The 13,282-nt window shown below is 39.8% G+C and overlaps 1 protein-coding gene across 4 annotated transcripts in view; it reads right to left on the bottom strand.

Annotated features, from left to right (window-relative positions):
* The window catches only part of LOC118337149 (apoptosis-stimulating of p53 protein 1-like), a 41,535-nt gene that overhangs the window by 27,486 nt on the left and 767 nt on the right, over positions 1-13,282 (bottom strand). For 3 of the 4 annotated variants that reach the window (XM_035674038.1, XM_035674039.1, XM_035674041.1), the window contains exons 1-2: positions 6,297-6,575; positions 2,310-2,457 (exon numbers count right to left, since the gene is read on the bottom strand). In XM_035674038.1, coding sequence (XP_035529931.1) covers positions 2,310-2,457; positions 6,297-6,419 — 271 coding nt within the window. In that variant the 5' untranslated portion in view covers positions 6,420-6,575. Of the gene's footprint in view, positions 1-2,309; positions 2,458-6,296; positions 6,576-13,282 lie in introns of those variants that run through there. The other variant, XM_035674040.1, reaches the window with a different exon arrangement.

Below are 13,282 nucleotides of genomic sequence, written 5' to 3'. Positions count from 1 at the left end.
CCATTTCTTTCGCTGTTTTGTTTTCATTTTGTCATCGCAGTTTCTCACGACTCCCCGTATTCAGCTCTGGACCATGTATGTCAGCAAACAGCGTAAAAAAACTCCTTCCGCACCTTCCTCCCACTTTCTACCGCTGCTGATTGCCTGTTTTTCGGCGGCAACTTTTTCGTGTGAGCAATATAAGTGGTTAATACATTATACACTAACCGATTAGGGCGGCATTGCGCTTTATGTGTGATGCCGTGAAGCAGTTCGTCTCTGCTCTCTCCTTTCAGCGTACGGTCGATTTCAATTTACCGCGGGACGTAGTCCAAATTAATTGGTTCTCCGCTGTGGGGCCATTTAACCATCCAAATGATTTCTAAACGGGTTTATTAAGCTGAAAAAGTTGCCAAGTTCCCCTTTAACTCTCACTGTCCTTCCAGTTGGTCAGTCATTACAAACTCATGCTGTGAAGCCAAACACAGTGTAGTCTAGTGTGGATCCCAAAGCTTCAAAAGATGCCAAATGTGTCGAGCTGAATTTTGTGAAAATGTGTATAAAAAGACGCACAAGACAACGAGGATCTTTCTATGTGATGGATGAATGCAGCCATAAAAAACTATCCTGGTTTGGTCTTGGGTTTGAATATGTCACTCAGAGTAATCTATAGCTTTAAAGCTTTAAAGGAGAAATTAAGGAATTATTAAGGAAACTGGATGTTAAAATTTTGTTTATTTTCCTATTCTTAAAGACTTGTATCTACTAAAAATGTAAACAAAAGCTACCAACCCACAAAAACCTAAAGCTAATTTTGAAAATCCTGCTATCCTGCTATGGTTGAAATGATGCCCTTCAATGCAAAGACTAAGCAACAACATAGTCTCAGTGTGAAATGCTTTCTGTTGTAGCTAAAAGTGCATTCATATTAATATTATTCTTTATCTACAACCCAAACTCATCAGTTATAAATCACAAAAACTGAAAAGAAGGAAAGATCTGGGTATTCTAGTGTTTTCAAAAACCCAGCAACAATTTTATCACGGCAAAACACATTAATCCATAGCTTTAATAATACACACACACAATGGCTTAGTGGCCACACACACACCAGTAGTGAGGCCAGCTGTGGCCTTGAGGTATGGCCTCTTGTCACACAGCAACACTTTGACACAACACCATTTATTATGTCCCGCCTCACAGAGTCACCCTCTAAGAAACAGTATAGTATTAGAGCCATTTATAGCCTGTCTGACTGCTCGGTCACACCACAGCGCTACACAAACACACTGTGTTGTTATGTGGATCACTACTTCAACGGCTATGATTGAATGAATGTAGGCCAAGCTTTACTGGTACCTCTGAGTGTCTGCATGTGATGGACTGGTCCATTCAAGTTTACAATGGCATACACTATACAGTAGGCACTTAGCACTTTATTGATTCCACGAGCTCTAGCCGTGATATAGGTCTGACTTTGTTTACAATTAGCTTCAAAGCAAACAATCTAGGTCGGAGTCACACTGTGATTATCCTGTCATATAATCCCATATTATAATCATGTAAATACTCTAATGCTCAAAGGTGTAAAAAGTAATTATATTAGTGTTGGATATAGTGATGAATTATGTGTGTGCATGTGTGTACAGAAATTCTACAGAAGCTGAGACGTGCTTGCAATTAGCCTTTTGTTTCCTTGAGAAAACAGATAAATTAACTTGTGATCTGTTATTATGACTGTCGGGGAGGTTTCATAACTAAACTGAAAAGAGTTGTTAGCAGAATGTACATCTGAGAGTTAATTTCCTGGTAATGTGGGTCAGTACTGACAAAATATATTAGGAGAGGATTGAGATCTACTAAATGAGCTCAAAAAACCATGCAATGTTCAGATTCTTTTCATGAACCTTTTCCTGACTGCTAGCTCATTATGGTCATGTTGAAAATAAATATGAACTGGCATGATGAATATCATTCCTCCTAAACATTATAAGTAATAAGTGGAAACTGCCCTATGTTTTCTTGTGATTAAGGGTTGATTATCTCAAGATAGCAAAGCTTGTTTTCTTGAGGTAATGAAATACTGCTTCAGATGAGCTGACATACTGTAGAGAGCTGATGCTACAAGATGGATGCTCATGGACAACCATGTGATATATTTGTATAAAATAGTTCATCGTCTGCATAAATAGACATTTACCCCTTCTGGTTATTTTTCTTTACCTCTCATAATTATTCCTGTCTTGGCTCAGATTTTATCATTCCAGCCTTGTTTTAATTAATTATCCTTATATGGATGGATGGATGGATGGATGGGTGGATGGACTCACCATGCCCATTCCATACTTCCGCTAGGTGACACTCCCCCTCGCCGGCTTCTTTGCAGTATTCGACCACATCAACCACTCTGGTTGCCGGAGTAACTGGGACCTCAGTTAGCATCTGCTGGGTGTCATTGAGGTAAACCGTCAGGATCACCTGTAACCATAGAAACAAACATGTTATATGTCATAAAATGTCTTAACATTTACCAACTTACCATTCTGGGAATAGATGCTGCAGGGATGATGTATTTTGTGTGCCAACCCACCAGTTAGCATTGCCCCGGTTCCCTCAACATTTTTTTTTGGAATATTGCAGAAAATAAGCTCTGCAAGATCATGTTCACAAATAAACACTACTTTTATGAGTTTTGAAGTCTAAATGTTTTCAGTGAAAAGCTAACGTTAGGCTATAAACAAACTACACCACCAGCACCACACCTTTTTAAAGACTTAAATATTTACGGATATTTTGTAGAACAAACACGTTCAAAAAACCCATTGACTTTGAAATGAGGAAACTGAAGGTGCTAAAATCTGAACTAATTTCCAGGTTTAGGGACTCTCCTGCAGCAACCTATATGGACACCATGGATTTTGGACTGTATTTCTCCCTGATTACTGACTGGGATAACATATGACTAATTCATTAACTTAGCTAACAATTGGTTAACCATCAATCAATCAATGATACAGATCGGCTCAAATAAACTACTTTTGCAGACAGCTGAAGATACACTTCGACACATTAACAGAATGTGAATGCAGAGTGTTTCCGATCCACATAGACCAAGAGAAGCTGCATAAAATCCAATCAGGAACAGCCCATTTAAATGCACCAGGTTTACGGCTTTCTTGGCCTGGATAACAACATAGAAACCTGAGCCGCAGATGTAAATTTAATCTAATTAAATCTTAAAGCTATAATATGTTCATGTCAAGCGATAAGAAGGCTAATGAGATCTCTGGGAAGGGAAAAGAAGCAGTCTTTGTTCAACAGCTAATGAAGACAGCAGTGTGTAACACAATACAGCCATCCATCTGACTAAACAACAAATTGATCACAGCTTTAAATACCTATCCATAACTGCTTGTATACACACAGATACACATACAGTTCCCTCTGGGCTCAGGACAGCGTTTAACCTAGTCTAAAGGTGATAAAAATCTAAATTTAATTTAACCTATTTCTCCATATTTAGTCCAAAAGGTTCCGAAATCAAGTTTATCAAAGTCTTTAGTTAGTTTAGTTTAGACTAATAGAGTAAAATATAGTACAATATTACCGATATTGTAACGATAAAGCTTTTAGTGTGGTTTAACATATCTTAAAAACAAATACATGGCTTCAAAGTATCAGCTGGGCAGTAATGATCCTCTCTGAAATCATTTTGTTATCAAATCCAAATTCTGCAGCCAAAAGATTAAAATAGTAATCGGAAAAGGACATCCTGTGTTATCGCAAGTGATGTCACTGGCAATGTCACTGGTGATGTCATGTCAGATAGTCAGTCGGCAGTTGAAAGATAAATTTAGGGTAATCTGGGATAGGAACACACAGACCAACCGAGGCACACACACAGATACAGATACACTTTTAATCTCAATGTTTCTCCCCCTGTCTCTGTCTCTCTCTCTCTCTCTCTCTCTCTCTCTCTCTCCACACACACACACACACACACTCAAAATATATACAGTACACTGATCCACAGTATTCTATACACCTGTCCCAGATCATGTGAAGTAATCTCTGGCTGCATGCAGACAGACTGAGCAGGGACACATTCCCTAAAGCTTGGATTAGACACACACAAACACGCATGTACAAATACACACACACATGCAAACACAGTAGGGGTTTTACCAGTCTGCAAACCATGTAAAGTACGCTAATCATGGCCTCACGAGGGCTGTAATGTTTTTGTTTCACATGGTAAAACACATCATTTGTCACACTGAAAGACTGCTGGCTGAGATGAAAGTTTGTTTTATGTAATCAAATCATTTGTGTTTTTTCTCATCAACAAAATAGTCATAATTCCCTAATAACACCATCCAAAATATCCCCTATTAATGCAACACACACACACACACACACTCACACTGTCATTTGGCATGGTGCAGTTACGCCACAAATGCTCTTATCTGGCACCGCCATGGGGGTCAACTGCAGTATCAGTTGTTTAATTATAACCAATAGCTGAATTCTAAGCAAATGTGTAACAATTAGAAGAAAGGCTGTTGTTGCATGAGTGCAGGTTCATTCAGCAAAATTAAGAAGTCATTTGTCATTTTCCAAATGCAGGTTACTGTGACACAAGAACCTATTTTTTGCGTCCTCTCATGGGAGAAACCAGCACAAAAGCAACATTCTTCATCCTAACCTCAATAGAGACACGAATTTTAGTGACCAAAGTTAATCTTCTACCCAACAGCTGTGTTGAACATATTGGGTATCACTGACTGAGAGCAAAACAAACACATCTCTGGTAGCATCCTCGACAATCAAGCAAACAAGTACTACCCCTACTGTGGTTTTATTCTCTGTAACACACAAACACAGAAGACTTTCGCATTGGAGAGAAAAGATCAATGTAAGCAGAAAAACTTCATCAACGGCAAAAAGCAAAGAATCAAACCACTGAACTGGGCGAGCAACCTCTGACTTTTTTTTCCATTTCATTGGTAAATGGTAAATGGATTTCATTTCTACGGCCTTTTACCCAAAGCACTTGACATTTTGCCTCTCATTCACGCATGCACACACTCATACACCAATAGCGGCAGAGCTATCATGCAAGGCACTTGCCTAATCACTGGAAGCATTTTGCGGTTCAGTATGTTGTCCAAGGACACTTCAACATGTGGGCAGTTTCCATTGCTGCAGTTTACCTTTTGTACTAAACTGAAATGCTTTGTGCAGGTGTAGATAAAATTCTTTTGTATCTGTCCTGATTTATTACTGTACTGTTTCCAAGTGTTGGCAATCATTAAATGAGTTTAGCACAACTAGACATTTTTCACAGCAGCCATTTGGACAGGAAATAGTAGGGTAAACACAGATGTTATCAGTGGTACTAGCTAAAGTCCCTCACTGGGAACTGAAATGATGGCTTTCCTGTCAAAACATGTTAATTAAACATATATTTATGTATTTTTTCACAGCAGACATTTGTAGCACACTTGTCATACAAGGAAAATTAGTCCACAGTGGCTGTTTACACCTACTGTGTACTTTCTGTATGGACACTCCAGTGCGTCACCTGAAAACCCTCCATAGATAGACCAGGCTACATAGGTCAAAGCAGGTCAGATATACCAAAGTACTGAAGTACCATTACCAGCACATAGGTTTTCCATCATGTCTGTAGAACTAAATATATGTGAAAACCCAAATCAAATGTTGATCATTTTTAAGTTTGAACACGATGAACACACAGTGAAGACAACTTCCTTCTGTCTATGAGTAGGCAGGAATCACACACACACACACACACACACACACACACACAGAAAGGCAGATTGAGCTGTGGTTCCCAAATTGCCTCTGGTGGTGAATGGAGTGACTCTGGCTATTTTAGGCATTAGAGAGGGAGAAAGAGATAGTGAGACTCTATGCAGGCAAGAGTGATAAACTGCCTAGTCTTCTCTGTCAAGTCTGCTGCAAAAACACATCAATACTCACTTTATTAGTTGCTCCAGGGCATTTCAACACAATGTGTTAATTGTAGTAGGGTGGCAGGATAGCACAGCGGTTGGTGTCCCCATCCTGGTTCCCTATGCCTCAGCCTGACACTAAACAACAGCAAACTCGTCCACAATCTGTGGTTTTTTAACATATAGTGCCACTATAACGCCACTGTAGGGCTCATTTGTCCAGTCATCTTGGTAAAAGTATTTCTAAATAAGAAAACAAAACCCACACTAATGCAAATACCAATCTATTAGTGACATATCCGAGTCCAATAAAGTAAAGCACGATGGTCTCTCACTCACCGATGCTTTGGTTTCCCTGGTTTTCAGCTTCTTCTTCTTCTTCTGTTTCCTGCATTTACTCGGTTTGAGGTTCTTAGACAAAAGCACCAGTCGCTCCAACACCAGCCCAAAGAAACGCTTCATTGGAAAACCACTGACCGAAAACACACACACAAGTGTGTGTGTGTGCGTGTGTGTGCATGTGTGTGTTTGATATATAGATAGATAATTAGTGGTGTCAGATGGAGAAAGTGGTGTCTTTGTAGGTGAGCGTGTGTTTCAAATGTCTGAATGTCAGAGTGTGTGTGCGCGTAAGGGTCGGAAATACAAATATAAGAGTGTGTGTCGGTGAGGGGATGAGGGGAGGGAGGGTGTCGGCTTTCAGTAAATACGAGGCGAGGGAGAGAGGGTGAGGAGGAGAGGATGATGGGAGATAAGTAAGAGAATCTGGACACTTTTCATGCCTGTTAGTGGGAGTAGACCATGATATTGAACTGATATTGGGCCAGTGTACAGCTTCCACCTCTAATATGATGGAGGTGCTTCTATTTTTATTGTTAGAATAATTAAGTCAGATGTGTGACCATGAAACATAATTTTGAGTCCAAATTGAGTCCAGTGGGAGGATTTTACCCATCAGCCTCAAGTGTAATTCTTCAAATTGTGATAAAAATGTGAAAACTAATATGAGCAGCTTTAATCCAAATGTCAGTATCAGCAATTAAACGTTTATGAATCAGCCTGTTGCTGTAATAGCTTTTGTCACTGTCTGAAAACTGCAAAAACATAAATATGTTGTACAAATTGTGTTTCTAAAAATACTAAATATTACTATTCTTATAGCTATTTATTCCTGTAGCTAATGTAGCCAGCGTATTTGCAACTACATCTGATCTCATTTGAACTGCTGAAACGATTTAGAAAAATAGAAAGTGTTCCTAGCCTGATACCAAATGTCAACATTAGCCACTTAATGAATAACATCCAATATTTCATGCAATGGGCTACACATCATTAGCATGTCGATTATTACACCACTAACCTCTTGATTAGTTCGAGCATGTGACAACTGAAATGTAAAGTCTTAAAAAGGTCCCAGACGTTCCGATGCCAAAACTTTTTTTTTAGCTACGAGACTAGCAGAGCTGGAGCCGGCCAGGTCGCCCAGGGTCATGACTGACACCTTCACTTACAAAGTCATTAATCGCACAGTACTGACACATGTTAGGTACTTTGTGTAACTGAGTGTACTGTAGGAAACAATAAGCAGAACTTCTAATTATCTTTAACTGCTTTAATTGCATCACTGTACACGAGATAAAAAAGGTTTGAATAAGAAAAAAATAACTACCACTCGACCCCCAGCTACCAGTTTAGACCTGAGGAATGTACCTAAAAATAATCATGAAGACATAACTGCAGTATATACTAAATATCAGCACGAGTATCAGCATTAATATTAGCTAAACATATCTGCATATATTACATGTATCAGTAGTTACAGTGGTGTGGAGTGAAGCTGTCCAGAAGCAGCAGGGGTAATGCTGGAGGGGGAGAGATTACAGAGGCTACACTGATATACTGCAGCATGACTGCACTGTTACACACACTGAAACACACACACAGAAAGGACACAGAAGGTACATTGGCAGAAGAGCTCCCTCGCTCCCTCTATCTCTCTCTCTCTGTAGCACACACTCACGAACACACACACACACACACACACACACAAGGTCACATGTTTGGTGCATGTGCTCAAAACAGTGCATCTATTGGAATTGACAGAAAATCAGTAGACAGTGCAAAGGGAAACCAGATACACAAGAGAGGTGAGCCAGAAGACATGTAACTACTGTTGTTAATGACATTAATATGTGCTGTGCTGGCTAAATAAATTCATCAACACACCAACAATAAGAAGCAATGTCCTAATCTTTTCTTTCTCCCTCCCCTCCTACCTTGTTGCTCCAGCTCACACGCATATGATAATAAATCTCCAGTCACAGATTAGTTGTCGGTGGATCTGGCTGATATTCATGTCCCACAATCCTTTGAAACTGCTATCTGCAGATGCCGTACTGAACTATGACCCTTTACCTGAAGCACATCCCTAATCAGAGCCAGTTGGAAATGGAAGGGTGTGGCAACAATTTTCATTAGATTAATAGAAAAAAGTAGCTCTATAGTGGCTTGTAATATGGGCTTGTAAGAGTGTGAGCGTGTGAGGAATTTTTATAAACAAAATGTTCTTCCAAGTTCTTCAAAAGGGACAACACTGCACTTCCACCCACTACAGACAAAACAACCACATACTGTAACAGAGATAGTCAAGATTCTCACACACACACACACACACACACTCAGACACACTGACTTCCAACAGCGTAGGAATGAGAGAGAAAAAAATATTTCCCAACTGGTTAAAACATAATTTTTGTTTTGTACAAGAAAATAAGGTCAGCTGGCCAGAGAGAATGTGAGTCTCATTAAGGTGTAACAAGAGTGATGAAAAAGTGACACAGGTATGAAACCATGCTCACCAGCTGCCCACTGAAAGGACAAACGTATAAAGAGCCAGGGGCAAACCAAAACTTCCAGGTTCCTGTTTCAGAAGAAAACCTCCTTCAAAAGCCCCATGACATCTGGAACAACAGCAGTAACTAAAAATGCAGCCACAGAGCTGTCCTCTAACATATGTCCAATCTCAAATACCATCTCCCTCAAATCCTCGACCATCACGGGCTAGTCACAACTCGACAAAAGAGGCGAGTCCATGGGCGAATCGAGGGGTTGTGGCTGGTTCTGTCAGTCTGTAATAACAGCAGATCTGTTATTCCGAAAACAAACAGGTATGACCAACTTACTTACGGAACTTAACTGACATAAGTAATGTGATTATTTTAACCCAAACTATGATCTTTTCTTAAACCTAACCAAGTAGTTTTGATGCCTAAACCTAACCAAACTGTGATTGTTTCTCAACGTTAACCATGTATTTATTATTATCATGATGGCATAGGTCAACTGACTTCGTCCATTCGTACACATACAAACAAACTATAGATATTAAGGCCACAAAACTCCAGGGAGAGTGTATATCTTCGGGAAAACAGGCCTTTGGAGCAGTGGGCTTTTGTTTTCGGGATAACGGGTTGTCGGACAAATGGGCTTTGGGTCCAGTGGGACATTTTTCAGACTATTGGGCTTTCGGAAAACAATGGCCCATCAGAACAATGGGCAGTCCCCAGACTTTCATGGAACTTTCATGTAAATTCTAACACAGTAATCATTGTTTGACACGTACGTTAAAATGTTTTTGCATTTTTGGGTCGTACTTACAGTATCTGACTTTACTACGACAGATCTGGTCAAACATCATATAAGTGGCTGTGTCATTTTTGTGAATGTGAATGATGTGATAGATCTGCTTGGATACTGTTCAGGCTGCTGTAGCTTTTTGTATGTGCTAGTAAATCATTTTAAATGATGATGGGCTCTGCAGGGATCTGAGGGTGTAGTGTGCTTATACCTGCTGTGCTAACCATTCAAGGAGCGCTGTCCACCTGGGAGTGAAATGGTTTTCGGTCCGTCTGTCCATCTGTCACGCTGTTGTTACGTCTGCCCAGCGGCTCTTTTTTTCCCCCAAAATCCAACCCATTGTCCCGACTCTTCCCGTGTGTTTAGTTGTCGTTCCCGAAACAAATCCCCCTTCTTACAATATCTTGAGCTACACTACACTACACTATACTACACTACACTTGAGCTATTTGGGAGATTATTTAAGAGCAGCTGGTGGAAGCCCACATAATTTGAATGTTATTTCTGTGACATTTCACTAGTGTGCTCACTAGTTGATGATGAATCATGGGAGGGTAGAGCAACACATGTGGGAGTGGAGGAAAGCGCTGCCATTTAAATACCACACAGGAAGACATCCTTTTTTAGTCAGTACAGGAAAACAAATTTAGGAAAGTATTACATGCTGAGGAGAAAATAGCTCTGCCATACTGTCCTTCCAGTGAGGCAGCTTCAAGTAACACCTGCTAATAAACTGGAGGGATTTACAGGCTTAAATATAAAGTAACACCTATTGAAAACAAGACTGGTGATATGTATGAGTCTGTATTACATTACACTTACACTTTAGGAACTGGGCTGTCACGTTTATCAAGAGCAAAATACAATGAATGAGCTTTAATTATGTTCTAAAGTCAATGTGATTCTTAAATCACTATAATTAAAATGATACTCCAGTGGTATGAATCTCTAAAGGCAGAAAGATAATGTCAGAGTAAAGTCCTGACAACACAAATAAATTAGTTTGAAGCTCATAAATAAAACTTATGAATGGAAACAAGAAAGAGTGGAAAGAAAAAACCCAACTTCCCTGTTGGCAGCTCTTGTGCTGCCTCTGTGTGTTTATGTGTGTGTGTGTGTTTGTGCGTGTGTGGCAGAGCACAGTGGAACACAGTGACAGCTGAAAGTGATTTGCGTTTCAGACACCCCAGCTCTGCCCACACCCAAACACACACTCACACATCAGTCAGTACGGTCTCTATAGGAACTGCATGTGACCGGTGAAACACGAGCTTCCAGCTCATTGAGAAAGAAACAATCCGTACACTCCTGAAGCAGCATACAGTGTCTCCTACTGCGTATGTCTCTATATTACTTTTTTAAACAGTTTTCTTTCTTTCTTTTTCAAACTAAGTCTCCAGAACAACCTCCCAGAAATCCCACAGCAATCTCAAACTGCAAATCAATTACTGAAACCATTATAGGATCTGTTCAGGATAAATGTATTCAAAGCTTGCAAGAAAACTCCATTGATTTTTAACTTTAATAATAATAATTTTAAAAAGATTTCCTACAGATGTGATCCTTTAAAATGACTGTGGCAGATGGTTGGTTACACCGAACTATCTGCAAAGTCAACACTGGAAACAGTTTGGAAAAGGGTTGGCGCTTTCAAAAAATACTGGTCAGGTAACCATCTGTGTGTCACCGTCTATTACAGGCCAACTTCAACCATTCCTCCATCAAGAAGAGCTTTCAGTTCCTTCTTTCAATGAAGAAACTCTCTCCAGTTCTGATATAGTAGTACTGATGCTAGCAGAATCTATGCTAACTCCATTAGCAACCGCCATTGTTGTTCTCGAGCAAACAGTCACTTCTCGCACACGTCGTCACACACACCTAGCATTAAACCATGCCCATAGTTCATGCCATAGCCGGCAGGAGTTCCTCACAGGACGCTGGTTGGGCTGGTACCGCTGTGGTTGGACACAAGCGCATAGCTTATAGCCCGACAAGATGGATTCTCACGTAATCTCATGAGCTTGCGAGTCTAGCTGCCTAGCAAGATTAGTGATTTTTAGAAATACATGGTAACAGCAGACCTCAGGATGATTAATATATCCCTTCTTTGGTCAGCTTCAGGCTAATACTTCTGTTAAACATTTTAGCATATGGTAAGTTCAGCGTTGAAAAGCTACGCTAGAAATGAGAAATAACTAATTGTAACAGCTACAATGTTAAAACACTATGTGGCTAAATTGGTTAGCCTTGTGCAGGTTGGTAAAAACAAATAAAAACAACCAAACAGACAAACACAGCATTGCTTCGAGCTAAATGTCAACATCAGCATGTTAACATACTCAAAATGACAATGCTAACATGCTAATGGTTAGCAGGGATGTTTACCATGTTCACCATCTAGTGTGTGAGCATGCTAACACGTGCTATTAGCGCTAAACACAAAGGTTTACAGGAGTGGTGTTCATTTATCAGGTATTTGGTCAAAACATGTTATCCAAAACCACAAATGTGAGCCTCGTGATGGCGCTAGCGGTAAGGTCAGGGAACCATCATCTGGGAACCATGAATGTCCATGAATGTTCTACAGTTCATGGGAAATGTAGAGATATTTCAGTATGAACAGAAATGCTGAAGCAACTGACCCGCAGACGGACTGACATTAAAATCCATTGAGTCACGCTGCTAGCATGGCTAATAAATAGCATATTAGGATTTAGCATGGACTGCTCTCTTTGTTCATGGGAAATAAAAGTGGTGGCAGAAATGTTGCCAGCTCTCTATACTCAAGAAAATATGAGTTGGCTGCTGCACATTTCAGAAGAAGTTGCCAGATGATATCATGCTCTGTTTTGCATTTGCTGTATCAATCATGTGAGCTGTGGCCGCTGTTGTGAGAACAGCCATATGGAAAGTGCTGTGGGAGTCAGTAGTTACAGCAGTCTGAATAATCAAGTATACTGGTGGATAGCAGCTTCAGGCAAATACATGTACAGCAGGAGTCAGGACTGACAGTCACAAAGCGGTGAACACGGGGTGGACGAGAAGCTAAAACTCACTGTACGAAGGAAAAGACTGAAACAGGAAGGACATTCAGAGTGAGGTCAAAGGTCATGGCAGAAGTGTTCTCTGTGTTTCTCTCTCTCTCTCTCTCTCTCTCTGCAGTAAACACAGCTCTATATCTTCAGTGTATTGTCTGGAGCTGACAGCAGCCTAACCCTCAAAGCGTAGTGTTTTCAGTGTGTGTGTGTGTGTGTGTGTGTGTGAGGAAGAGAGGGAGCAACAAAGAGAGAGTAAGATCTGCAAACTTTAGACTGTATGTATGTTCCTAACAAATTATACATCAGACATTTTTAAAACTATTTGAAACCTTTATAAAATGAACTTTTTATAACTTTTTCAAATGGGATTCAGTATATATTTCTATGTTTATGATGAATAAATACAGTGCATCTCTCTAAATCCACCCAGATATAGAACTGTTTGAGCATTCGAACAATGGATGAACAATGCACTACTCACACACACACTTACAACAGGGTCAAGACCATTGACAGTATTGTCAAGACAGTAAGACTTCTGATGGAAACTTTCAAAATAAAAGCCTTGATGAACTTGATTGTACAGTAATATATATATATATATATATATATATATATATATATAAACACTATAATATATATATATATATA

The sequence above is a fragment of the Morone saxatilis genome, unplaced genomic scaffold, assembly GCF_004916995.1.
Source record: "Morone saxatilis isolate NCDOM2014 unplaced genomic scaffold, NCSU_SB_2.0 Contig3, whole genome shotgun sequence".
Lineage (NCBI taxonomy): Eukaryota > Metazoa > Chordata > Actinopteri > Moronidae > Morone > Morone saxatilis.
Note: the sequence above shows the minus strand (reverse complement) of the source record. Positions and strands in the feature narration are given on the sequence as shown.